Below are 25,280 nucleotides of genomic sequence, written 5' to 3'. Positions count from 1 at the left end.
GAGGGGATGGTGAACTTGACATCGTGTTTTTTTGTGTGTAGTATGAAGTTTTATGTGATAAAAAGGTGAATACGCTCATTCCTAATACTCTTGTCAGTCTGTCTCAGGATCAACACGGAGGAGGTAAATCATAGTGACTGAGAAGGCAAGTGACTGATGGGATGAGTTTACACATATTGTAAGGATTTACGCTCTATCAGACTCGAGATTCGACTCCAAGACTTCATGTGGCAATCAACCTGCCACTTACAACTCAGCTAAGCTCGTGTGAGCATGTAGTATGAAGTTCTAGGCCCACCAAGAGAGGGAGAGAAGGTAAAAGAGACAAAGTGAAGGACAACGATCGTCAAATTCATTTGTGAGGAGGAGCAGATGAACTTGGTACTAAACTTTTGTAGGTGGAGTATGGGAAATTAGGAAACAAAGGAGGTAAGAAGATTCAATGTTCAAAGGAATAGATTAAACATTCCTCTAGAAATGAATTGTCTTCCATATAAATACTAGTGTGCTATTCATATATAGAAAAAAAAAAGGAGGAGGGACTAGTGAGTCTCATGTGGAAATCCCTCAAGAGACATGATCCCAATGACTAGAGATTAAATTAGCCCCGGATCTTATAACTACTAGGCTTATTTTCTTATATATATCATTGACAAAAGTTAAGCACCATGCTGAAGGGGTAATTTGAAGCATGAAACTCCTGCTAATGTGAAGTTGAGGGAAAAGATATGTTGTATACATACTTCTCTTACTTTGTAAAAGACATTATTTGAACATAATTCCATGAATAGTTAGCTAAAGCCTTTGAAATTCATTCAAACTATGTCTCATGGATTAGTTAGAATTTAAAGTAGACAACAATATTTTGTCCTGTTTAACAATACAATGCAGCACATATATAATTACATGGATAATTTAGAATACAGGTAAATTAAATATCAATCAAAACCAATAAGTTTTCAGAAATCTTTTAACAAAAAACATATAAATTAATAGTTCTATAGATACGCGTACATGTAATTTGCCTCTCATTCACTAGATAATGTGATCCTTTGTATCAATTGGGCTGATCGATTGGGCTGATCGATCAAGTGGAGAGACTGTTGAACTCGTCACAGCGGCGGCGGACCTCGCCCTTTCTGCCCGTCTTCACCCCGACGAGGCTGAGCTTCTCCATGGCCTTGGTGAAGTCGTTGAAGAAGGCGGTCTGGTTGGCGGCGTAGAGCTCCACCAGGGGCCGCGTCCGCTTGTCGGCCGCCAGCGCGGAGTCGGACGCCAGCAGCCCCAGCCCCCGGAGCACGTTCTGGTAGTACAGGTTGTCGAACTTCCCCGGCGTCATCAGGTCGTTGAACGCCGCGATCGTCGAGTCCTTCTCGTAGTTCGCGCACGCCTGCTGCAGCGCCGCCGCGTACCTTGCGATCCCAAAAAACAGAGATTGTTTTGATTGATTGATTGATTGATTGATCAGAGTTAGAGAAGAAAGGTACGTACTCGGAGTTCATCGTCGGGTCGTGGCCGCCGCTGCCGTCGTAGTTGAAGACGCGGGAGGCGAACTGGTTGCAGTGGGAGAAGCCGACGGTGTGAGCGCCGGAGAGCGCCACCATGTCCTGCACCGTCATCTTCTTCTTGGCGAATACGTCGATGAGCTGGTCCACGGTCATGTTGGGGCTCGGCAGGTTCCCGGGGACGGAGGCCGCGGTGGAGGCCAGCGCATCCTTCCGGCCGAGGCGCACGGTGTAGAACGGCCCGCCGAGCATGAGCACCAGGTCGCGGGTGGCCAGCGCGAGCACGTCGGCGCAGGAGACCACGCCGGGGCACTGCAGCTCCAGCGCGGTCTTGGCGCGGATGACGGTGTCGAAGGCGTCGCCGGGGAGAGAGATGTTGTCGTCGGCGTCGCGCTCGGCCCGGTTGAAGGCGTTGGTGGAGATGAGCATGGAGGCGTCACAGCCCCCCACGAAGCAGTCGTGGAAAAAGAGCCGGAGGGAGCCGGCGGCGGTGGTCGGGGTGGAGATCTGCTTCCCGGTGACCACGTCCGATATGATCTGCTCCGCCTTGGGGCACGTCTTCTGGTAGTAACCGGTGGAGAGATTAGCTGCGGCGGGGCTGGCGAGGGAGAAGAGCAGGAGGAGGAGTGCCGGAGGGATGGCCACCGCCCGGGCCGCCATGCTAATGTCTCCGACCTTCTTGGTCATTGGCTGCAGGGGAAACCAAGTACGTAATGACCTTCTCCAATTAATGGGGAGACGACATTAATGGCGATGCAACGGCCTGTTTTCCCAGAAAGGGAGAGATAGAAATGCCAGAGAGAGGGAGAGGAGGAGGGAGGAGAGGAAATGGAGGAGAAGAGAATGGGCAGGAGAGGATTCAGGGAGGAGGACGAAGGCTAAAAGTGAAACAGAGTTAGTTACGTTGGCTAGGGAATATTCTTATATTCTTTTGGGTAATTTTAAGGAATTAGATTGAATCGGAGAGGTCGTTAATTAAATGGGGGAAGGGAGGTGAATAAATTCCATATATAGGAGTAATATGAGTTGACTTGGTCAACTAATTCAACGAGATATGATCATTTATAAATTGATCTAATCATTTTCAATTTTCAAAATTTAAATCAGCCATGAATTTGGCCTCTCCGGCCTAACCGAAATCCACATGGAAATAATTGTTTGGGGAATAAAATCTATCTAGTCGTCTATTATAATTTACTCTTCTCATTTCGTTAATTTTATGATGAGATGAATGAATTAACTATATAATTGCAGCCAAATTAAAGTTAAATGGCTTCTAAATTATAGTCGAGGGCACCCAAATCACAAGTAGATGGCTGCTCTTTTAGATGGATGAATGTGGTAGAATTTTAGTATGGTTAAAATGACGGTATAACATCATTTAGATAAAGTTTAAATTAGAATGGGACTCTATTTTTTTAGAAGAATTTGTCCGGTACATAATACTCATGAAATATAATAATTATCTTTCAAGATATAACGAATTCATCTTGTAATAATAACACTGAAAATCACAATAATTCTGAACTAAAGAAACTTATTAAACTCTTCAGAATGCAAGTGTGGAATCTTACGCTTGATGAAAGTTTTATTTATACTATATGAAAAGTTAAAAGAACCCCAGTTCAATCATATCTGATCTATCTAACTTGAATTGGATGATGTAGACTGTTTTTCTTTACAAAGAACACAATGTCCTTTCACTTGAACCCATCTATTTTATCCATTTTGGAATTAGCAACTCAGATCTTAACTAAATTTAGGTTAAGCAATTGTACAGAATCGTGACCAGAAGCCTATGAGATCACAGTCACGGTGATCATGATTTTATAACCAATAGCACAATTGCAATTAGGTAGTTGAGTTGGCTCTGAAATTATAATAAAATTGTGGCCAAATGACTATGGTGGCAGAAAAGAATAATATGTTCGCCTTTAGTATTTTCGTCAATTCGTCCAGGGTCAACATGAAGGAGGTAAATCATGAACGACTACTAACCTTTGAAATGGTAACTAGCACATAAGGGAGATATTTACCTCGGCTTTGTCGAAATTCAAATCCCAAATCTCATGGTGGCAATACCTCATGTGCTAGCCACTAGACTATCCCAAGGGGACGAGGCCAAATGACTATGAAATTAGAACAAGAGGTCCCAAAATCATGAGTAAGTGGTTGATCGATCAATAGTACTATTAAGCAGGGTCAGTAGATGGATCAGTCGAAAACCGTTATATGATAGGAAGGATTGGTCTATCATCATCTATATATACCAAAGGCTAATAGTCACCCATGATTTACCTCCTCCGTGTTGGACCTGCGATGAATTGACGAGGGCGCTGGAGGTAAACGTATTCACCTTTGCCATCAAAAGTTGAACAAAGCTTTTTTCAGTGGGCTCTTAAGTTTCTCAAAAATCACAAACCTTACTCTTCAAATTATTAAAATTATATATATATATATATATTAACTTTAGATTAGGTGGGTCAAACCTCATGATCCTATTAAAATTTTCACTTTAATTTTAAATTTTTTTTCTCAATTCTCAGACGGGCTATGGGCCCAGGCGGATCGGTCTGCCTGGACCCATCTTATAATAAATTGATAAAATTTTAACCTAATTTATTTAAATTTTTTGACAGGGTGGACTAATATGATAAACTAATTTAAATTGATGGCTCTATTAATCAAAGTTGTTGCGACTTTGCAGCCAACTTAGGTAAATGGACAGATCGAAGGGCATTTTTAAAAAATTAGTATATAATTTTAATAATTTGAAGAGTAAGGTTTGTGATTTTTGAGAAACCTAAGAGCCTAATGAAAAAAGCTTTGTTCAACTTTTGGTGGCAAAGTTGAATACGTTTGCCTCCAACGTCCTCGCCAATTCATCCCAGACCCAACACGGAGGACGTAAATCACGGATGACTAATAGCCTTTGGAATAGTGACTAACACATAAGGGAGATATTTACATTAACTTTGCTGAGATTCGAATCTCAGACCTCATGGTGACAACACCTCATGCGCTAGCCACTAGACTGTCCCGAGGGGACCTAACTTTGTTCAACTTTTGATATAGTAAAAGGTGGTGATTATATTCATCTCATACATCCCTTTAAGTTCGTCTTCGTATTATGTAAATGGAGGATTAGTTTATACTTGTCAAGTGACTAAGAGGTAGGAGAAATTTTTCTCTGAACATACGTCTAGAAATTGATTCTATTTCATTATAACAAATCTATCATCCTCCGATCATTTGAGTAGCTTCGTTAAAAAAACAAATGATGATTTAGGCACCGTGTAAGATATGATAAATAAAAAATAAAAACTACTAATAAGTGTTAATTAAGAAATAATTTTATATTTTTTTTATAAAAAAATAATAAATTTTTAGAATTTAAATCGAATTCATATGACTTGTTTAACGGGCTAAATCTATTAGAGTTGGAGGAAATCTGTTTGTAATACCCATTTAAGTTGGGAGTTGGACTGAAATATAAACTTAGGTTTAGTTTAATTATATTTCCTCCGATTCCTTTCTCTTACGACACAACTGATGCCCACCTCTATCCATGCCCCTTGACTCAACCGACATTGCTTTAGCCGCCACCTCGCACCTGACCACCGGTGCAACCCGTGGCACTGTCTCTGTTGATGTTGCAACAATCCGACAATTGGTGTTATCCCTAAAGCGATCTACTATCTGCCAAGGTTGAAGAACTTTATTGACATCTACCATTTCTTCCCTCGGCGAGCCGCAACAACTGCTGCAACACCCACCGTAGTTCTTTGGCCTTTGGCTGTGAGCAGCGTCAGCCGTCGCTATTGCTAGCCTTGGTAGACTCCTTCCTACTCACCATTGTCGGCAAGCTTTGTAGGGATTTGAAAGGGGATCACCGACTCGCTACCCCCAACAACTACTTATTGGTGTTGGAATTCCGTTCTGTTTAAACTTTCCCGTACAAAAATTGTACAAGTACAGAACTTCTCCTAGCAACCCGCATGTTCGATCAAAGATGTGTTCGATCAATCAAGCAAGTTCTTGAATGATCAAAGCACACCTTGATCGAAATATAAGATCGCTGGCCTCTTGTGTTGGTGTTCAAAATCGATAACAAAAATCGATACGAAGAAAACAAAACTATATACGCAGCGGAATTAAAGAACTAGTTGTACCTTTCTTCGTAGCTAAAGACCTCTTGATCTTCTGCCGTATTCCTCTCCTCTTCTTGGACGTCATGTGGGAGACGATCTACCAAGACAACACCATCCTTCTTTTCTTCTCTTCCAAACCGTCGGCTACAAAAAGAGTCGCTAGGATAGGGCACCTTCTAATCTTCTTCCTTCTCTTCTTCTTCCTCTTCTTTCTCTTCTTCCTTTTCTTCCTCTTCTTGCTTTTCTTCCTCTTCTTCCCTTTCTTCAAGCCGCCGCCCACAAGTGGGTGGGAAGGGGCCGCCAGCCACCAACGAAGAAGGGGCCGCTAGCCACCAAGGGAGAAAGGGGGGGGGGGGGCACCGGCCACCAAGGAAGAGGAGGGGATAAGGGCGCCGACCCTAAGCAAGGAGGAGGAGAGGGAAAGGGGGGAGGAGAATAGGTTTATGCTGCCGGCCCTAGGAGGAGGAGAGGGGGTGGCAACCACAAGGAGAGAAGGGATTGTGGAGAATAAGAAAGTTAGGTTTTAGGGATCATATCCTTCTCCTTTTTATAGACCAATCGTTGGTTACAAGGAAAAAAAAATTAACAAAATTTTGTTTAGAAAAAATCTAAACAAATTATGTTAAACCAAACCAAGTTAAGTTAAATCAAATCAACTTAAATTAAACCAACCCAAGTTAAATTAAACCAAATCAAGTTAAACCAAACCCGGTTATGGAAGAGTAGATGAGAGGCTTTATATATATAAAGGCTACAGTAGGGACCGAGAGGAGAAATTAGTTTTGGCCTCCTGATGGACTTGAGCTTCCTATGTTCGACCTGAACACTCAACTCAAGTTCGACTCGAACACTCAACTCAAGTTCATCAATAATAACACATACCACTAAAGGGTCATTATTGAATTACTGCACCAATCCCATATTATAATATGGGCTCCTACTTATCATGAGTGCGTTAATCTCCTTGTATTTACGATATCGTATGTTCGTGTAAAATACCAAAAAAATAGCGAATAATAATAAGGAAATTTTCTGAAATTTTTAGAAATTTTTCTGGAATTTTTCGGAGCTCATATGGACGAGTTTACTAGGATAAAACTGGGCCTCGGGAAAGTCTGTTTAGGTTACCCCGTTTTAGCGAGGAAATGTTGATTTTCTTTATTTCCTTTTTCTTTTCTTTCTATTTTCTATTTCTTTCCGTCGTCGTTTCCCTCTTCCCCGAGCCTCTTCTCTCGCGCCCGGCGCCTGCCCTAACCGCCCACGGCGGTTTTCCTTCTCTTCCCACGCATACAACGCTAAAAACCCTGGTCGAACCCTTCTCCTTCTTCCTTCCAAGCCGCACACCTGCCGCCTTCTTCTTCCCTATCTCTGCCACTGAGATCGAGATGCGTTGCCGCCCCTCTCGGCCGGAAGCCACTTCCAAGTCGTGCCCTGGGTCACCAATCAACCCCTCCTCTGTGCTAGTGCCCTAGTTAGCCACCGGGGCTTGTCGCCCCTCGCTGTGGGGATTCCAGTTGCGCCGTCGACCTCCTCTGCTGCCCTAGTTTGTGTTCACCGCCGCTCCTCCTCAGCCTTAGCGTCGGCTGCCGCCACCTGGTGTTAGATCTCTTCCTTTGTTTCGGCCAGAAGTTTCCAGACAGCTTGTACCGGCCAAACAAGTTTGATCCGGCTAGAAGAAGAGTATTGATTTGGGGGGGGGGGGGGGGGGTAAGTAGTTGGTTTAGAGGATTATACATTTGTAATTTTAATCTAATGTTTAGCAGTGGATGTAATGATTTTATTAGGGTAATTGCTTTGGGAATCCACAGCTCCACCTCGCTCCGATTAGGTTTATCGGCAGTAATTTCAGCCACAAATCTTGATCCAATAGAAACAAGGTAAGGTTTAGGGTTTTGATCTTCATGGTAGATGTTGCTAGTTGTGTTAGCAATAATTGTTAACTTAGGTTTAGAATTAACCTAATGGTGTAATTAGGGTTAATGAAGCTAACCCTAGATGGTTGGTGGATTAGGAATTTGTTTAGCTATTTGTTTATAATTAACTTAGCTAAACTGTACGATTTACTACAGGACTTTGACGTGAGACGAGTATCTCGACGTCGGATTGGACTTTTCGATTGGTGGCGGGTACTTTGACTTTATGTCATTTGATATGCATAATAATGTCTTTAACAAATAGCAACGATTGTGTTTTCTCATCTGTTTCGGTTGATCACTACCCGATCTATTACATGCTTGGTTGTTTGTTGGTTATGCATTTATTGTTAGTACCCACATGATTTTATATATGCTCATATGGTAGTGACATACCATGCCTCATTATACTCAGGACCTAGGTTTTTATACCCTACCTGACCTGTGTACATTAGGTCTTCGGATTTGACCATCGATACTACGGTACATATTTTGTATATATGGATATTGTTATGCTGATCAGGTTATTTCCATGCTTAGTGTCATGCATCATCTCGCATGATTGCATGCTGCGCGATAGTCTGCTCCATTATTGTCGAGCACATCACCAGTTACATGTATTCGTACACACCACCACTCATGGGTTAGTGGTATATCAGACAGGTGTGTGACAGTTCTGCTGTTTGGCTCCGTTGGTCTGGTGACTCAGCGTGGTAGCCGGCAGTGTAGCGTGGTAGCCGGCAGGCGGTTGGACTCTGTTTGACTCCGTTGGTCCGCTCATGGGTAGTGTGACGCAGCGTGGTAGCCGGCAGAGATTTCCTCCCCGTCATCATGTACCGGGAGATGAGAGCATTGAGCTCCCCCATTTATGATTTGGGGTAGGAGGATAGGTGTACTCCGACAGCATCCCGTCTACTCTGTCACTCATTAGGAGCAGTGACGTCAGAGTGCACGGTTGTCACAGCCCTACCCACTCGGTCTCACCATTGTGTGTGAGATGGCTGACTGACGTCAGGGGTGACCATGTCATTGGCATCATATGCATTGATGCATATATTGATTGTGTTTGTTGCACTTATAAGCTGCATTTGGATGGATGCATATGTTTGACATGCATACAGGATTTATGATACTCTCGGTCTGATGACCTGGCCATTTTGATAAGAGGCCCTGGTGAGTACAGTTCTCTTCAGCCGTTTCCTATTGTGCATTTTCAGTTTTTGTCTAGGAGACTATACTCCATAGTTATTTTCTATTTGTTATATCTTACTATACATATCAACTGGTATTTGCTGAGTTGTTGAACTTACCCCCATGGACACTATCTTTTTCAGGTACCTGGTTGTTTATGGAGTTGTTTGAAGTATCCTACCTGCCGGTCCCCACGTCACATTAGAAGCCTAGTCTTCGCATTTTTGTTTATTTTTATTTTGATATATGATATGTGTGTATTTGGCTTTGTGTTCCGATTTTATTTCCGGAGTTTTGTGTTGTTGTGTGGTGTAAGCCTAGCCGGCTAGCAGTCTTGTATTTTAGTTTGTATGTGTGTCCGTTGTATTTTCGCTGTGTTTGATTCTGGTACAGCCGAGTTGGTTGTTAGTTTTACATATAACTGCGTGGTGGTGTTTTTATTGTATCAGCCGAGTAGGCTACATATAAACTGCGTGGTTGTGTGTTTATTCTAGCCGTCTGTGGCTGAGGTATATTGTGCATGTAGAAATGATTCAGATTGTCAGACGTACAGGGGAGGTGCTGTCGAAATTTCTTCGGACAGGGACTCCCCCGGGGCGTGACAATTTAGTGGTATCAGAGCCAAGTATACGATACTTGCTATGTGTTCTGGATTTTCGAGATTTTATCTGATGCCAATTTAGCCCTATTTCCTATGTTTCGGATTTCGTGTTTTAGTTTTCTCGATGTGACTTTTCGGGTTTTGGGACCTGGCAGTGGTAGGACATCTCCAAGCTATAGGAGGTATGTTAGTATATTTTTATCATATACTTTTTGTTAGTATATGCCCTGTTGACTATTACAGTTTATGACATGTATTAGCATTCTTTATTAGTACCTGTCTAGTTGATATAACATATATTTTATGTGCTAGGTAAACCACTGATCATGGTTGACTCTAATAGAGATCAAGGATTACAGTCTCTGGTGATTTTTCATATCATACCACCAGTAGTTTTAGCTTCTGTTACTACTACTTGGTTAGGAGATGGAGGCACATACCAGTCTTTGTTATTATTAGCTGGGTAGTGGATGGTATCTACATATTCATGTTGACTTAGCCAGTAGAATACCATTTTATCTTAGTTAATTTCATCAATAGATAACTGATTTACTCTTGTTAGATCGATCAGTTGAAGTCTGATTTACACTTGTTGATTTGGGTAGTCGTGGATCGATATACCATAGTTGCTTGAAGAGGATTAATATAATCTTGATCAGATAGTAGATTACCAATTTTTTTTTATTGGTTGGATCAGTAGGGGATTGTTATACTCTATTTTATAGAGATGTTGATCTTTGGGTGATTCGTGCTTAGTTGGATATCTTGAGCACATTGAGTACATGGCTTGTACCGACGTGGGAAAAGACTGAGTTAGCCATATACCGTTGTCGGTTTGGTCAATCTATAGAGGATTGATGTATCCTATTCCATGAGCACGTTAATTTTAGACTGTATGTACCTAGTTGGATAACATAGAAGGTAGCATAGGGAATATCAGGTTGATTGGATTAAATATGTTGATTCTGCATATCTATGTGGTGTGTACATATGATTATTATGTGTGGTATGAGTGTTATGATGGACGGTCTAACTGCATGTAGTGGGTGTATACTTTTCCAGTTATGATTGTTGTGGGTTTCTAGTAGATTATACCCGAGTGGTCTGATTGGTTTATTGGACGTATCTTGTCGATTAAATTGGTGTTGTGATATGTACACATGTGTTTGGTGTGGTATTCGAGATAACTTGTTGATTATGTTTGAATTGTGAGTGCACTCGGGTTTAGTATGCTTTATTGGAAGTATATGTTGACTATACTCATAGGATATGTGTACACATGTTTGGTGAGTATTATTGGACGTGTATTGTTGATTATACTTACGATGATATATGTGCACACGGGTTCAGTATGCATTATTGGAGGTATCACGATGATTTATACCTATGTTATGAGTATGTTTGGTGTGTACTAATTGGAGGATTATGTCGATCATACATATGTTGTGTGTGCACATGTGTCAGGTCTATGGTTGGTAGCATCATGATGATTCTACCTATGTTGAATGTAGAATGTTGAGTGTCTACATTATGTTATTGGTTGTATTACCTTGTCAACTAATTCTCCTATTAGTGGGTGACCGACCCACTAGGATGATGATAGAGTTGACTATGAATTTGATTTGCTTACTCGGTTGTTATACCCTAGGCTACCCACAGTGATCTGTGGTAGAGAGATCTCGTGCAGTCTCTAGCTGGATAGTTAGGTGTCTTGGGCACTTATGTATTGGTTGTGGTGGAGCGTTGCTCCCACACATGTTATGGATTGTTTGTGGTGGAGCGTTGCTCCCACATATTGCGGATTGCTTGTAGCGGAGCATTGCTCCCATATTTATTGCAGATACATATTACGGATTATTTGTGGTGGAGCGTTGCTCCCACATATGGAGGATTTCTTGTGGTAGAGCGTTGCTCCCACATATGTGGTATTTTGTGTGATGGAGCGTTGCTCTCACATTGGAGGATCTATTACTTGGTGTTTATTGTCGAGGATCTTATGGTTGAGGATATCTGATTTACGGACATTATAAGTTCTTGGTTTTATCATTTAGGCTAATAGTGCCCTAGATGTTATCATGGACTCGATGATTTGGTATTCCTAGGATGTTGGATCGGTTTCCATTGTCTTTGTTGACAATGTTGTGATCTATTTCAGATCCGAGGTGAGTCACGTACACAATCTTCGCATAGTTCTAGAGATGTTTCGACGGAAACGTCTATATGTGAAGACCAGTAGTGTGTATTTTGGTTATCTTCTGTGAGATGTTTGAGACACACAGTCACCAGTAGGAGTATACCGTGGTTCCACAGGAGATCAAGGCTGTCACCAGCTGGGAGCAGCCGAAGTAGTGCAGGAAATCTGTAGTTTTCTGGGACTGGCCGGATATTACCGACGTTTTGTGGAGGGTTTCTCTCGGATTGCTATGCCACATACACGCCTGATCAGGAAAGGCGTGAAGTTCACTTGGACTGAGGATTGCGAGACCAGCTTCCAGGAGCTGAAGCGGAGACTAGTGTCCGCTCCAATTTTGGTTTTACCTTCTGAAGAGGACAGATTCGTGCTCTATACCGACGCATCTCTACAGGGTTGGGCGCTGTTTTGATGCAGCATGGCAGGGTAGTCTCCTACTTCTCGACAGTTGAAGGAGTATGAGGAGAAGTACCCAGTACATGACTTGTGGCTGGCCACCATTATTTTGCCTTGAAGATTTGGCAGCATCATCTGTTCGGTATTACATTTGAGATTCTCATTGACCATAAGAGTCTCAAATATCTGTTCACTTAGAAAGAAACTTAATCTCCGACTGAGGAGATGGATGGAATTCCTGAAAGATTATGATTTGTACCATTAGCTATTACCCGGGGAAAGCTAATGTGGTTACTGATGCACCCAGCAGGAAGTCCAGAGGGACTTTGGCTTGCCACCGAGTTTCAGTTACAAACTTGGTTCAGGGTTTCTCCGAGTTGGGCCTTCAGGAGCAGAGACAGACAGAGCAGGGTATTCTGGTTACCATGGTTGCTCAGTCATCGATCGGGACGAGGATCCGAGAGGCCCAGGCTGGTGATCAGTATTTGCAGTTCGTTTGCAGCCAGATAGCTTCCGGGCAGCAGACCGAGTTCATGCGAGATGAGGAGGGTATTATATACTTCCGACGCAGATTAGGCGTACCTCAGTCTCACCCGGTCTTACAGGAGCTACTTCAGGAGGCTCATCGTTCTCGATTTACGATCCACCCAGGCGGTACCCGTATGTACCGAGATTTGAGGCGTTCCTATTAGTGGAACGGAATGAAGAAAGACATCGCGGAAATTATAGCTAGATGTCTTGTCTGTCAGTAGGTGAAGGCCGAGCACCAGAGACCTGCAGGATTATTTCAGCGGATTTCTATTCCTGAGTGGAAATGGGAACACATCACCATGGACTTTGTGGTGGGTTTGCCTAGGACACGACGAGGTCATAACGCGATTTGGGTAATCGTTGATCGATTAACCAAATCCGCGCACTTCTTAGCGATCCGAAGGACTGATCCCCTGGATCGATTGGCAGATCTGTATTGCCGGGAGATCATCAGATTACATGGTGTCCCTTTGACTATCATTTCAGATAGAGACCCCCAGTTCACGTCTCGTTTCTGGCAGAGTCTGCAGCAGGCCTTGGGCACTCAGCTCCGATTTAGTACAACTTTCCATCCGCAGACAGATGGATAGTCAGAGCGGACTATTTAGACTCTAGAGGACTTGCTGAGATCTTGTGTACTAGATTTTGGAGGCAGTTGGGAGGACCATTTGCCATTGGTAGAGTTCGCCTACAACAACAGTTTTCATTCGGCTATCCAGATGGCACCGTTTGAAGCGTTGTATGGTAGGCCTTGTCGGACACCCACCCTCTGGGATGAGGTTGGGGAGGCCCAGCTGTTGGGACCTCATAGAGCTCAGCATGACGCAGAGTTGGTCCGTATTATCAGACGGAGGATGTCAGAGGCGCAAGATCGCCAGAAGAGTTATGTTGATCGGAGACGCAGACCTTTGGAGTTCTCTATTGGTGATCATGTTTTTCTGCGAGTTTCACCCACGAAAGGGGTGAAGAGATTTGGCCTCAGAGGTAAGGTAGCTCCGCGATACATTGGTCCTTTCCAGATCCTGGAGAGGATTGGAGCAGTAGCTTACCGGCTAGCACTACCACCATCCCTGGCAGGCGTGCACGATGTATTCCACATATCTATGCTGAGGAGATACGTACCCGACCCGACACATGCGCTGACAGATATCTCAGTTCCAGTTCAGCCTGACGTCACTTATGAGGAGATTCCGGTACGGATTCTGGACCAGAAAGAGCGTCAGCTGCGGAACAAGACTATCCGGCTGGTTAAAGTCGGATAGCAACATCATACAGACGAGGAGGCTACCTGGGAGCTCGAGGATACTATCTGAGCTCGATACCCCCATCTTTTCACTTGAGGTATGTGATTTAATTCACCGTTCAGCATTTATACTCTTTACCTATTGTTAGTATTTGCTGATGGTAGATAACGAAATTTAGGGGACCAAATTTTTATTAGTGGGGGGGAATGTAAAATACCAGAAAAATGGCGAATAATAATAAGGGAATTTTTCGAAATTTTTAGAAATTTTTTCTGGAATTTTTCGGAGCTCATATGAACGAGTTTACGGGGATAAAGCTGGACCCCAGGAAAACCTGTTTAGGTTACCCCGTTTTAGCGAGGAAATGTTGATTTTCTTTATTTCCTTTTTCTTTTCTTTTTATTTTCTATTTCTCCCCATCGTCGTTTCCCTCTTCCCCGAGCCTCTTCTCTCGCGCCCGACGCCTGCCCTAACCACCCACGGCGGTTTTCCTTTTCTTCCCACGCATACAAAGCTGAAAACCCTGGTCGAACCCTTCTCCTTCTTCCTTCCGAGCCGCACACCTGACGCCTTCTTCTTCCCTGTCTCCGCCACTGAGATCGAGACGCGCCACCGCCCCTCTCGGCCGGAAGCCACTTCCAAGTGTTGGAGGATCGGTGGCCGGCTTGAAGGGGGGTTGGATAGACGGCGCCCCCAAATCGTTAGCTTCCTACACTATTGTTAGCTTGCGCAGCGGAATACAAATAAAAACAAACAAGCTAAACTAAATACAAGACAAAGAAAGGAAATGCAAACCAAACCGCTAACACGTTCGATGTAACGTGGTTCGGAGATGATGCTCCTACTCCACGGCTGTCCGTAAGGTGGACGATCCCTTAATCCGTCGGTGGATTAGTCCCCGGAAACTCCGGCTAGCTCAACCTCCTTGTGGGTGGAGAAACCTCACCACAACACTCACCAACAACACTTGGACACAAGGGAACCTTGAGCACTTTGGTGACTACTAATTAGGCTTTAACCAAGTCTAATTTCGTCGCCTTGGCCGGCTATACCAAGCTCCTTCTTATAGAGCTTGGAACAAATCAGAACCTGATTTGCCCATTACCAGTCGACTGGTCCATGCACCAGTCGACTGGTGCCAGCCCAACGGCTATTTCAACGGCTCTCTGCTACAGTGCATCAGTCGACTGCTACAGTACGCTACAGTAACTGCTACAGTACGCTACAGTACCTGCTACATTGCCGCTACAGTAAACCCCTAAAACTAGGATTTTACTCCGAGTACAATCTCTCATGCACTCGTACCCTCACGACTCATTTGACTCTTCTTTGCAGCCTTGACCTCTTGCCTTCAAGCCTACTTCCTTTGGCTCTCGTCCCTCGGATGCATCCAAGCCCGCGGCTCGTCCCCAATGCCATCCTTCGCGTATGCCTCGAAGTCGCTTCCCTCGGCCCTTGTCCTCGCTGCCTTGTCCACGGTCCCTCGGATGCTCCATCCTTCACCGGACCCGAAGCCGTCAACCTGAGTCATATGTGTCACCTGCAGTCCTGCACAACTCAAGTACACATATCAAATAACAAGGGTAAACCTAACTTAAACCCTTTGCCCAAACACCAAAACACATGGTCCCGCGGACCATTGGGATTTCTCCAACACCAAGTTGTGCCCTGGGTCACCAATCATCCCCTCCTCTGTGCTCGTGCCCTAGTTAGCCATCGACGCCCGTCGCTCCTCACTGTGGAGATTCCAGTGGCGCCGTCGACCTCCTCTGCTGCCCTAGTTTGTGTTCACCGCCGCTCCTCCTCAACCCTAGCGTCGGCTGCCGCCACCTGGTGTTAGATCTCTTCCTTTGTTTCGGCCAGAAGTTTCCAGACAACTTGTACCGGCCAAACAAGTTTGATCCGGCTAGAAGAAGAGTATTGATTTGGGGGGGGGGGGGGTAAGTAGTTGGTTTAGAGGATTATACATTTGTAATTTTAATCCAATGTTTAGCAGTGGATGTAATGATTTTATTAGGGTAATTGCTTTGGGAATCCACAGCTCCACCTCGCTCCGATTAGGTTTATCGGCAGCAATTTCGGCCATAAATCTTGATCCAACAGTAACAAGGTAAGGTTTAGTGTTTTGATCTTCGTGGTAGATGATTGCTAGTTGTGTTAGCAATAATTGTTAACTTAGGTTTAGAATTAACCTAATGGTGTAATTAGGGTTAATGAAGCTAACCCTAGATGGTTGGTGGATTAGGAATTTGTTTAGCTATTTGTTTATAATTAACTTAGCTAAACTGTACGATTTACTATAGGACTTTGACGCGAGACGAGTATCTCGACGTCGGATTGGACTTTTCGATTGGAGGCGGGTACTTTGACTTTATGTCATTTGATATGCATAATAATGTCTTTAACAAATAGCAACGATTGTGTTTTCTCATCTGTTTCGGTTGATCACTACCCGATCTGTTACATGCTTGGTTGTTTGTTGGTTATGCATTTATTGTTAGTACCCACATGATTTTATATATGCTCATATGGTAGTGACATACCATGCCTCATTATACTCAGGACCTAGGTTTTTATACCCTACCTGACCTGTGTACCTTAGGTCTTCGGATTTGACCATCGATACCACGGTACATATTTTGTATATATGGATATTGTTATGCTGATCAGGTTATTTCCATGCTTAGTGTCATGCATCATCTCGCATGATTGCATGCTGCGCGATAGTCTGCTGCATTATTGTCGAGCACATCGCCAGTTACATGTATCCGTACACACGACCACTCATAGGTTAGTGGTATATCAGACAGGTGTGTGACAGTTCTGCTGTTTGGTTCCATTGGTCTGAGACTCAGCGTGGTAGCCGACAGACGGTTCTGCTCTGTTTGGCTCCACTGGTTTAGTGTAGCAGCATGGTAGCCGGCAGGCGGTTGGACTCTGTTTGACTCCGTTGGTCCGCTCATGGGTAGTGTGACGCAGCGTGGTAGCCGGCAGAGATTTCCTCCCCGTCATCATGTACCGGGAGATGAGAGCATTGAGCTCCCCCATTTATGATTTGGGGTAGGAGGATAGGTGTACTCCGACAGCATCCCGTCTACTCTGTCACTCATTAGGAGCAGTGACGTCAGAGTGCACGGTTGTCACAGCCCTACCCACTCGGTCTCACCATTGTGTGTGAGATGGCTGACTGACGTCAGGGGTGACCATGTCATTGGCATCATATGCATTGATGCATATATTAATTGTGTTTGTTGCACTTATAAGCTGCATTTGGATGGATGCATATGTTTGACATGCATACAGGATTTATGATACTCTCGGTCTGATGACCTGGCCATTTTGATAAGAGGCCCTGGTGAGTACAGTTCTCTTCAGCCGTTTCCTATTGTGCATTTTCAGTTTTTGTCTAGGAGACTATACTCCATAGTTATTTCTATTTGTTATATCTTACTATACATGTCAACTGGTATCTGTTGAGTTGTTGAACTCACCCCCATGGACACTATCTTTTTCAGGTACCTGGTTGTTTATGGAGTTGCTTGGAGTATCCTACCTGCCGGTCCCCACGTCACATTAGAAGCCTAGTCTTCGCATTTTTGTTTATTTTTATTTTGATATATGATATGTGTGTATTTGGCTTTATGTTCCGATTTTGTTTTCGGAGTGTTGTGTGGTGTAAGCCTAGCCGGCTAGCAGTCTTGTATTTTAGTTTATATGTATGTCCGTTGTATTTTCGCTGTGTTTGATTCTGGTACAGTCGAGTGGGCTGTTAGTTTTACATATAACTGCGTGGTGGTGTTTTTATTGTATCAGTCAAGTAGGCTGCATATAAAGTGCGTGGTTGTGTGTTTATTCCAGCCGTCTGTGGCTGAGGTATATTGTGCATGTAGAAATGATTCAGATTGTCAGCCGTACAGGGGAGGTGCTGTCGAAATTTCTTCGGACAGGGACTCCCCCGGGGCGTGACAGTCCGTTAATTAAATAAGTTACTGACAACTCGTTTAATTAACATCTGACTCCAAGAGTAGTACCACTTAACTTTATTATCATGTCGGACTAAATCCACCTGCAGGGTTTACATGATAATCCTTATGAGCTCCTCAAGGGGACATCATCAACCTAAATAAATAGGACACAGTTTCCTTTTATAATCAACAACACACCATGTAAATGGTACTATCTCATAACTTATCGGGCCTATTAATTTAATGAATAAATCTCACTCATTGATAAGTTAAAGAAATAAATACTAACACTACAACAAAAGTAACTTTTCACAGCGCGCTATTAATAACACACATTAAAAGCATGTCGTTAATAGCATTATTAACAGCGTACCTGTTGATGTGTGCTATTAATAATACTATTAACGACATGCTTTTAATGTGTGTTGTTGATAGCGCGTTGCGAAAAGTTACTTTTGTTGTAATGTGTGTTTGTTATTATATCGGGATTAAGAGTACGTACATCCATAATAATAAAGGTTCTGTTTTTTTATATAGTTAGTATAAATTAAACAACCTCAAATGGTCCTGCTCAATACACGCATAGTGTACTAGTGTAATTATATAGTCAAGATAAACTAATATTAAATTACACTACAACCGTTCCAATGGTTTGTCCCTATCCATCTTGGTTGTAAGCTACTATTTATAATTTATAAGGAACCGATAATATGATCTTCTGTGTGACACCACACACCATGTTATATACAATATAAATTAAATGGATAACTGCATCGACATATATATATATATATATATATATATATATATATATATATATATATATATATATATATATATATATATAATGCAGACATTTGATCAAAGTGATTCTCATTTTAAAATATCTCAAAAACAGATGTTCATACAAAAACTAGACTTATAGTATACATCCCGACACTACTGTCGCAACCCGACTTGGTCGTTGTTGCAGCCTCCAGCTGAGGCTGTGGGCAGTTGCCAGGGAAGAACCCGAGGTGACGAGAAACCCTTCACTAAGTGTTGTTCATTTATATATTTGGAATTTGATTAGCGATAATTACTAGAGTAATCAATCTCATTATATGAAATTAGAGTTTGGTCATGAATTTAGAAAGGATAACATTTGGTGGTTGTGTTGAGGTGATAAACTTCTTAACAATGAACTTGATGATGTCAATTAGAATTTTAGTGTAAATGAAGGTTGATTGATTCTTGTTATTAGGTTAGCAAGTTAAGGAAATGAAATTGAAGCATGTTAAAGGGGAGGTATTGGCTATAAATTGAATTGAGATTTAATTGGTTAGTTAAGTTTAATTGGATGAGTGACCCAATATCAATTAGATTAGGATTAGGTTTAGTTAATTGGTTTATGGTAGAACTTAGCTATAATATGCATTTTGTGTTGCGGGTTATTGATTTGAGACAAGCCTTCTGATGTGGAGATAGTTCAGGACGATCTACATTTGAGGCGAGTATTTCTTCCTTGATCTCTATAAACTATTGACCTTAGTTCATGGATATAGTTGATTGATTTGTTTATTTTACTTTGACTTTATTCTTATTTAACTGAATTTGATACTTATGTGCTTTATCTTAGATATGATCTATTTATTGTTTATATAGTCTCATCTTTAGCTATTCATGTTATGTAATTGTATATATGTGTATGGTATGTACTAAAGAGTTATCATTGTGAGTATTCATATTTTGTAGTAGTACACACGTGTATGGTGTGTATCATTGTAGTTTTATTTTAACTATTCATATGCCATAGATAGTATACACAAGTGTGGTGTGGTGTGTATTATAGGTGTTTATATTTGACTATACATGTTGTTTAGTAGACATCTGTTGAATTCTTACATATATGTATGTATGGTTGCTATATTTTACTATTGGATATACTGGTGATATTGTTACATGGTGATAACTATAACTATGTCATGATTATTTACATTTTACACATTATTGCATTGTATGCATGCTATCGACCATTGTCTCTTTTATAGTTGAGAGAATCATCAGTCATATTATCTGCCTACTCGACCACTCAGGGGTACTAGTAGTTAGAGTTACATATAACTTCTCATGTCATGCCCACTTAGGGGTGTAAATGAATTGAATCGAGCTGAATATATAGAAAAATTTAAGGCTCGAATTTGGCTTGAAATAGGTATATTCGAGTTCGAGCTCAATTCGAAGCTCGAAAAATTCAAAATGTTTAGTTCGAGTTCGGTTCGAATTAGGGCTCGGGTTCGAGTTTGGCTCGAAATATTCGAACATATTCGCGAACTATTCAAATTATTGCTCGAAAATATGTTCGAAAGGCTCAAATTTTATTTATTTAATATATATTTAACTTATATTAATAAATATTAAGGCTCGCGAGTGGTTCGAACAATATAATTTGGGCTCGAGTTCGGCTTGAAAAAAAGTTTGAACATGTTCGAGTTCGGCTCGAATTCGATAAATTTGAATACAAATCGAATATTTTTCGAGCTGGCTCAAAAATCTCGCGAGCCGGCTTGATTCGTTTGTAACCCTATGCCCACTTGCTATTTGGGTAGTGGTAGAGGAGTTGTGTGCAGACAGTGATCTCCTTGTTATGTAGTCAGATAACTATTTTGCATCCTGTCCGACTGACCACTCAAATATAGGGATAGTTGGAGTCGTGTATAGATGTCATAATCTTGGCTACACAGATGTCATGGTAGCTAAAGTGGTGTGTATGAGTGATACGTACATATTCATATGCATGTGATGTGTGTTGCATTTGATAGAGATACTATTGCATATGTCTATGATATGGTACATATGTTTGAGATATGAATGTTGTATATGTTTGACATTGTCATACAGGTTACATGCCATTATATGTTGCTTATGTGGTTATGAGTAGTTTCATTGCAAATCCTCAATTATTACTGATCATTATGTACGACCATAAATATATTAGAGAGGGTGAATAACGTTCGTCGAAAATTGTGAGTTAAAATGAGTTACGCAGCGGAAAAAGGAAACAAAAAAAAAACAATGTTAACAATGCCAAGTTTTACTTTGTTCGGAGCTTGTGACGATTCCTAATCCAAAGCCCGCGATCGTCAATCACTTTCGTTGGACAATCACTATCAGTTCGTAAATGGATTGCAAAAATTTAGTGCAAGAACTGAAAATAAAACTATTACCGACAAACAGAAAGGAAATTGAAGAAGTCTATTTGGGCAATTTCCCTTGGTCAAGTTTGACCAGTTTGACTAAGCTTGAGTTGAGTCAAGCTTGAGTCAGGATTTGAGTTTTGATGTTTGACAATATAAGGAGATTGCTGGAGCAATCGTCCGGTTATGGAGATGGTTAAAAGGTTGACCAGGTTGATAAGAAGACAAGTCCAGTAGGTCAGGGATGATAGGAGACTTGACTGGGTAAGTCCTAACTGGAGGTTAGGCGTTTGGAAGTCCTAACTAGAAGTTAGGTAGTGGTAAAGTCCTAGTGAGGAGTTAGGCAGGGAAAAGTCTTGGTGAGGAGCCAGGCAACGGGAAAGTCCTAGTGAGGAGCTAGACAGGAGAAAGTCCTGGTGAGGAGCCAGACAATTGGAAAGTCCTGGTAAGGAGCCAGGCAATTGGAAAGTCCAAGTGTGATCTTGGCAAAGGAGAAAGTCCTGGTGAGGAGCTAGGCAGGAGAAAGTCCTGGTGAGGAGCCAGACAATTGGAAAGTCCTGGTGAGGAGCCAAGCAATTGGAAAGTCCAAGTGTGATCTTGGCAAAGGAGAAAGTCCTGGTGAGGAGCTAGGCAATTGGAAAGTCCAAGTGTGATCTTGGCACAGGTTGTAAGTCAAAGCATGTGGTCTTGGCAAGATAAGTTCTAGTGTGACTTGGCAAGGAGAACTCGATAACTAGGATGAGGCCGAAGGAAGCTCTTGAAGGCAAGGCGTGAAGGATGAGGGAGATATCCGAGGGACGCAAGGCTGATAGAGGAGGCTAGAAGTCTAGTTCGAGGTTAGTCGAGTATGGTGGTATAATCCGACAACTAGGATGAGGCCGAAGGAAGCTCCTGAAGGCAAGGCGTGAAGGATGGGAGATATTCGAGGGACGCAAGGCTGATGGAGGAGGCTAGAAGGCTAGTTCGAGGTTGGTTTGGTGTGACCAAATACTAGGCACGGAGACCCAACAGGTCACAGTTGACTGGGAGTTGGGTTGGAGGTTTTGGACTTGAGTTTGACTAACTCAAGTTCAGGCTGGTCAATCGATCGGGCGATCGATTGAACCAGGGTCCAATCGATCGGTGGATCGATTGGAGTGTGCTGCGAAGGAAGGAATGACCCAATCGATTGGTCGATCGATTGAGACCATAACTCGCGAGCATATAGGCCTTCCCAATCGATCGGGTGATCGATTGGGAGCTGTCGATCGATCAGCCGATCGATTGGGCAGGGGAGTTCTCGTGCGAATCACGAGAACACAGAAAGCTTCTGAATCAATCCATCGATCGATTCAGATGTTCCCAATCGATCGGTCGATCGATTGGAATTCGACCGTTGGGCAGGATGCAGGTGATGGACGGCTGCGATGGAGTGGTGCTGACGTGGCAATCGATTGGGGGAGCGTTTTCTCCGCAGAACTTTGAGTTCTTCTCCTGCAATTTCTCTCTGACTTTCACAGCGATTTCTCCAGAGATTCTTGCTAGTTCTTGAGGGTTCTTGGAGTGCATTTCCAAGATTCAAGAGGCAACAACAACACACAGCAAGTAAGCAAGAAGAGTGTGTTTTCACTTGTATTTTTGTATTTCTCTTCTTGTGTGAGTTGTATTTGTGTGTTTGAGTTTGTACAAGGCTTCTCCGCCTCCGGCTGCGACCGAGAAGGAGTATTTCATAATGGAGGAGTGAGTCAGTGTGTGGATCCTTGGATTAGTCACCTCTACTTGAGGTGGATACCAAGTAAACCCTAGGTGTTAGCATTGTGAGTCTTGTATTTCATTTCCGCTGCATATTATCAACAAGACGAAGCAAACGACGCAAGCACGCGACGAACTGCTATTCACCCGCCTCTAGCGGGCACAAAGGTCCCTACAAAGTCTTCGTTCTTCAAACTTCGGAGTAGTCTTTCAGTGTCGTCAGAATCTTTTTGGAGCAGCACTTGAATATAAAAGTTGTAGTAGATGATCTCCTGAAGCTGTTAGTCAAGGGCCCTTATATAGGCCTAGTCCGGGCACTTGGAACTCCTCCAGGAGCCTGGATCGTTGCTGACGTGGTGATCTCTCGTTAAAATTTTATTCTCGAAGTTTATCCACTTTCGGGCGCTTAGACCCCCTCCGAGCGCCTAGATCGTTGATGTGAGTTTAGCCAGTCGTCACCCTCCAACTCAACTTCTTAATAACTTTTCTGGTTGGGGCACCTAGACCGCTAGGGTGCCGGGGCACCCACCCAAGCATACTTGGTCCGGGCGCCTGGACCACCTTCGAGCGCCTAGACCAGCTCCGTGCGCCCGGACACCCTTTTTTCCAACCTTCTTCCCTATAAAAAAGAGTTAGTCCTCGATAACAAAAATATGTTTATCCTGTAAAACAAAGTTAGCACAATTCAGCAGGATTGTAACGCCCGAAAAATTCTCAAAACTATTTTAGAAATATTCTATGATTTTTCTAGAATTTTAGGATATTTTTATGGAATTTTTAGAATAACGGAAGTAGCAAAAATAAATAGAAAACGAAAATAGCTTGCGCGGGAATTGAACCCGAGACCTATTGGGTCCTATGACTTATGGTGAACCATGGTAACCAAGTGAACCCAGCAGGGTCGTGCTGAAAGGAAAGGGAAACAATTAAATTTATATTCAAGTTGGACCGAGATTACCACTTAATATAAATAGGGAGGAATTAAGTGAAGAGTTATTTTCTTTTAACGTGACTTTTCTCCTCCTCACCCTAGTTTCCGCCGACCCCTCTCCCTTCTTCTCTCCTTCTCTCGGCGCACCAAGCCAAGGGTTCTAGGAGCACCTCCCGGTAACACAAAAGCACGAGGACGCTTCCCTCCACGAGAAGAACGCATAGGCGCGAGAAGATCGTCGAAAGGATCGTCTCCTCCGGAGATTTAGCGATTAGAACCGTAAGAAAATCCGAACAGGAAGTAAGAAATCCCTCACCTGCAGTATAAGTAGCCCTCGTGTGAATTTCATGTATTAGTTTAGTAATATGTAGACTACCGACACAGAGGATGTGAATTAGCGCATACCAAGTGTTCGATTTAAATTGTTTAGCACAGAAAAATGCAACTTAGGCATTTTAGTGGCTTAGATAAATGCAATAGAAGCATTTCATAGCTTATTGAGTCTTGCTCCAGTTTTTACAGGACTAGATGTCCAATGGGTGGGCTCCCACAGTCGCCTCTAGGTTTAGATAACCTAATTCTAGGTTTAGACAACCTAGTAAAAGCAAGACGAGAACTTATTAGCTTATGTTCAGTATTTTACTTTCTCAGTGGCACTGTACTGGATTAGATATCCATTGGGTTGGGCTCCCACAGTCGTCCCTAGGTTCAGATAACCTAGTAACCCTACTAAATTCGGGACTTACAAACTCGGGTCTAGTTAGGGATGCGCGCATAGCACATATAGATGCCGGGCCCATCAGCAGCATGATTAGTATTTTCATCTATTATATATGTAGTTTTTTTTTTAAACTCTCACAAAATAGTTAGTGAAATCAGTATAGCTTTAGCATTTGTTAGAATTAGCTCAGTTCATGCTTCAGTTCAGCTCACTCTTATGATTATGTATGATAGCTCTATGTTCAGTTTTTATTACACATGCTTTAGATGATAGTATGTCATGACTAGCTTTGATTTCTATGTATGATAGCATGCCATGTTTTAGTCTAAACAGTACATATTTCAAATAGCATGTTTTAAAAGCATATTACATCGAATGCATGTTTTTGTGAGGTAGATGGTTTCTTACTAAGCGAAAGCTTACAGATACTTTTTCCTTATACTGCAGATAGAGGTAAAGGAAAAATGGACTAGTAGAGGCTGGAGGGCAATGCGATGAAGATGTGTGTGGATGGAACTTGGAACAAAGATCTTAGGGAATCGCAGTGAACCTTGTTTTAGACATTTATGAACTTAGCATTTCTTATTACGCTACTTTTACTCATTTAAGTGTTTGCATGCATGGAGTAATAGAAACTCTGCTTAGATTGTTAGTAAACCTGTTTAGAATGCTAGCTGATTGTTATTAGAATGTTTTCTAGTCATTTTAGAACTTGTAATGTGATTGAGGCACGAAACAGTGCTGAAATCAGAGCTTAGCTGCAAAATCAGAAACCCCAATCGATCGGTGGATCGATTGGGGGTTCCCAATCGATCAGCTGATCGATTGGGCAATTTGTTCCGCGAACAGTAGGCTTCTGGATCGATCAGCCGATCGATCCAGCAATTTCTGTCGCGAACAGAGAGCTCCGGGATCGATCGCTGGATCGATTGACCAGACTGGATCGATCAGCCGATCGATCCAGAATATTGCCCCGAGCACAGTAGCGTGCTGGATCGATCACTGGATCGATCCAACCCAGGTCCCGCATACA

The 25,280-nt window shown here is 42.6% G+C and overlaps 1 protein-coding gene across 1 annotated transcript; it reads right to left on the bottom strand.

The window, feature by feature from the left end:
- Nucleotides 1-1,087: 1,087 nt before the first annotated feature.
- Nucleotides 1,088-5,240, bottom strand: LOC122031249 (peroxidase 31-like). The gene is made up of 4 exons (XM_042590384.1): nucleotides 5,066-5,240; nucleotides 2,301-2,383; nucleotides 1,492-2,195; nucleotides 1,088-1,412 (listed from the first exon to the last, which is right to left on the bottom strand). The coding sequence occupies exons 1-4, from the start codon at nucleotides 5,238-5,240 to the stop codon at nucleotides 1,088-1,090; spliced, it is 1,287 nt and encodes a 428-aa protein (XP_042446318.1).
- Nucleotides 5,241-25,280: the final 20,040 nt, after the last annotated feature.

Source organism: Zingiber officinale, chromosome 11A (genome assembly GCF_018446385.1).
Source record: "Zingiber officinale cultivar Zhangliang chromosome 11A, Zo_v1.1, whole genome shotgun sequence".
NCBI classification, from domain to species: Eukaryota; Viridiplantae; Streptophyta; class Magnoliopsida; order Zingiberales; family Zingiberaceae; genus Zingiber; species Zingiber officinale.
This window is presented reverse-complemented; position numbering and strand designations above follow the sequence as displayed.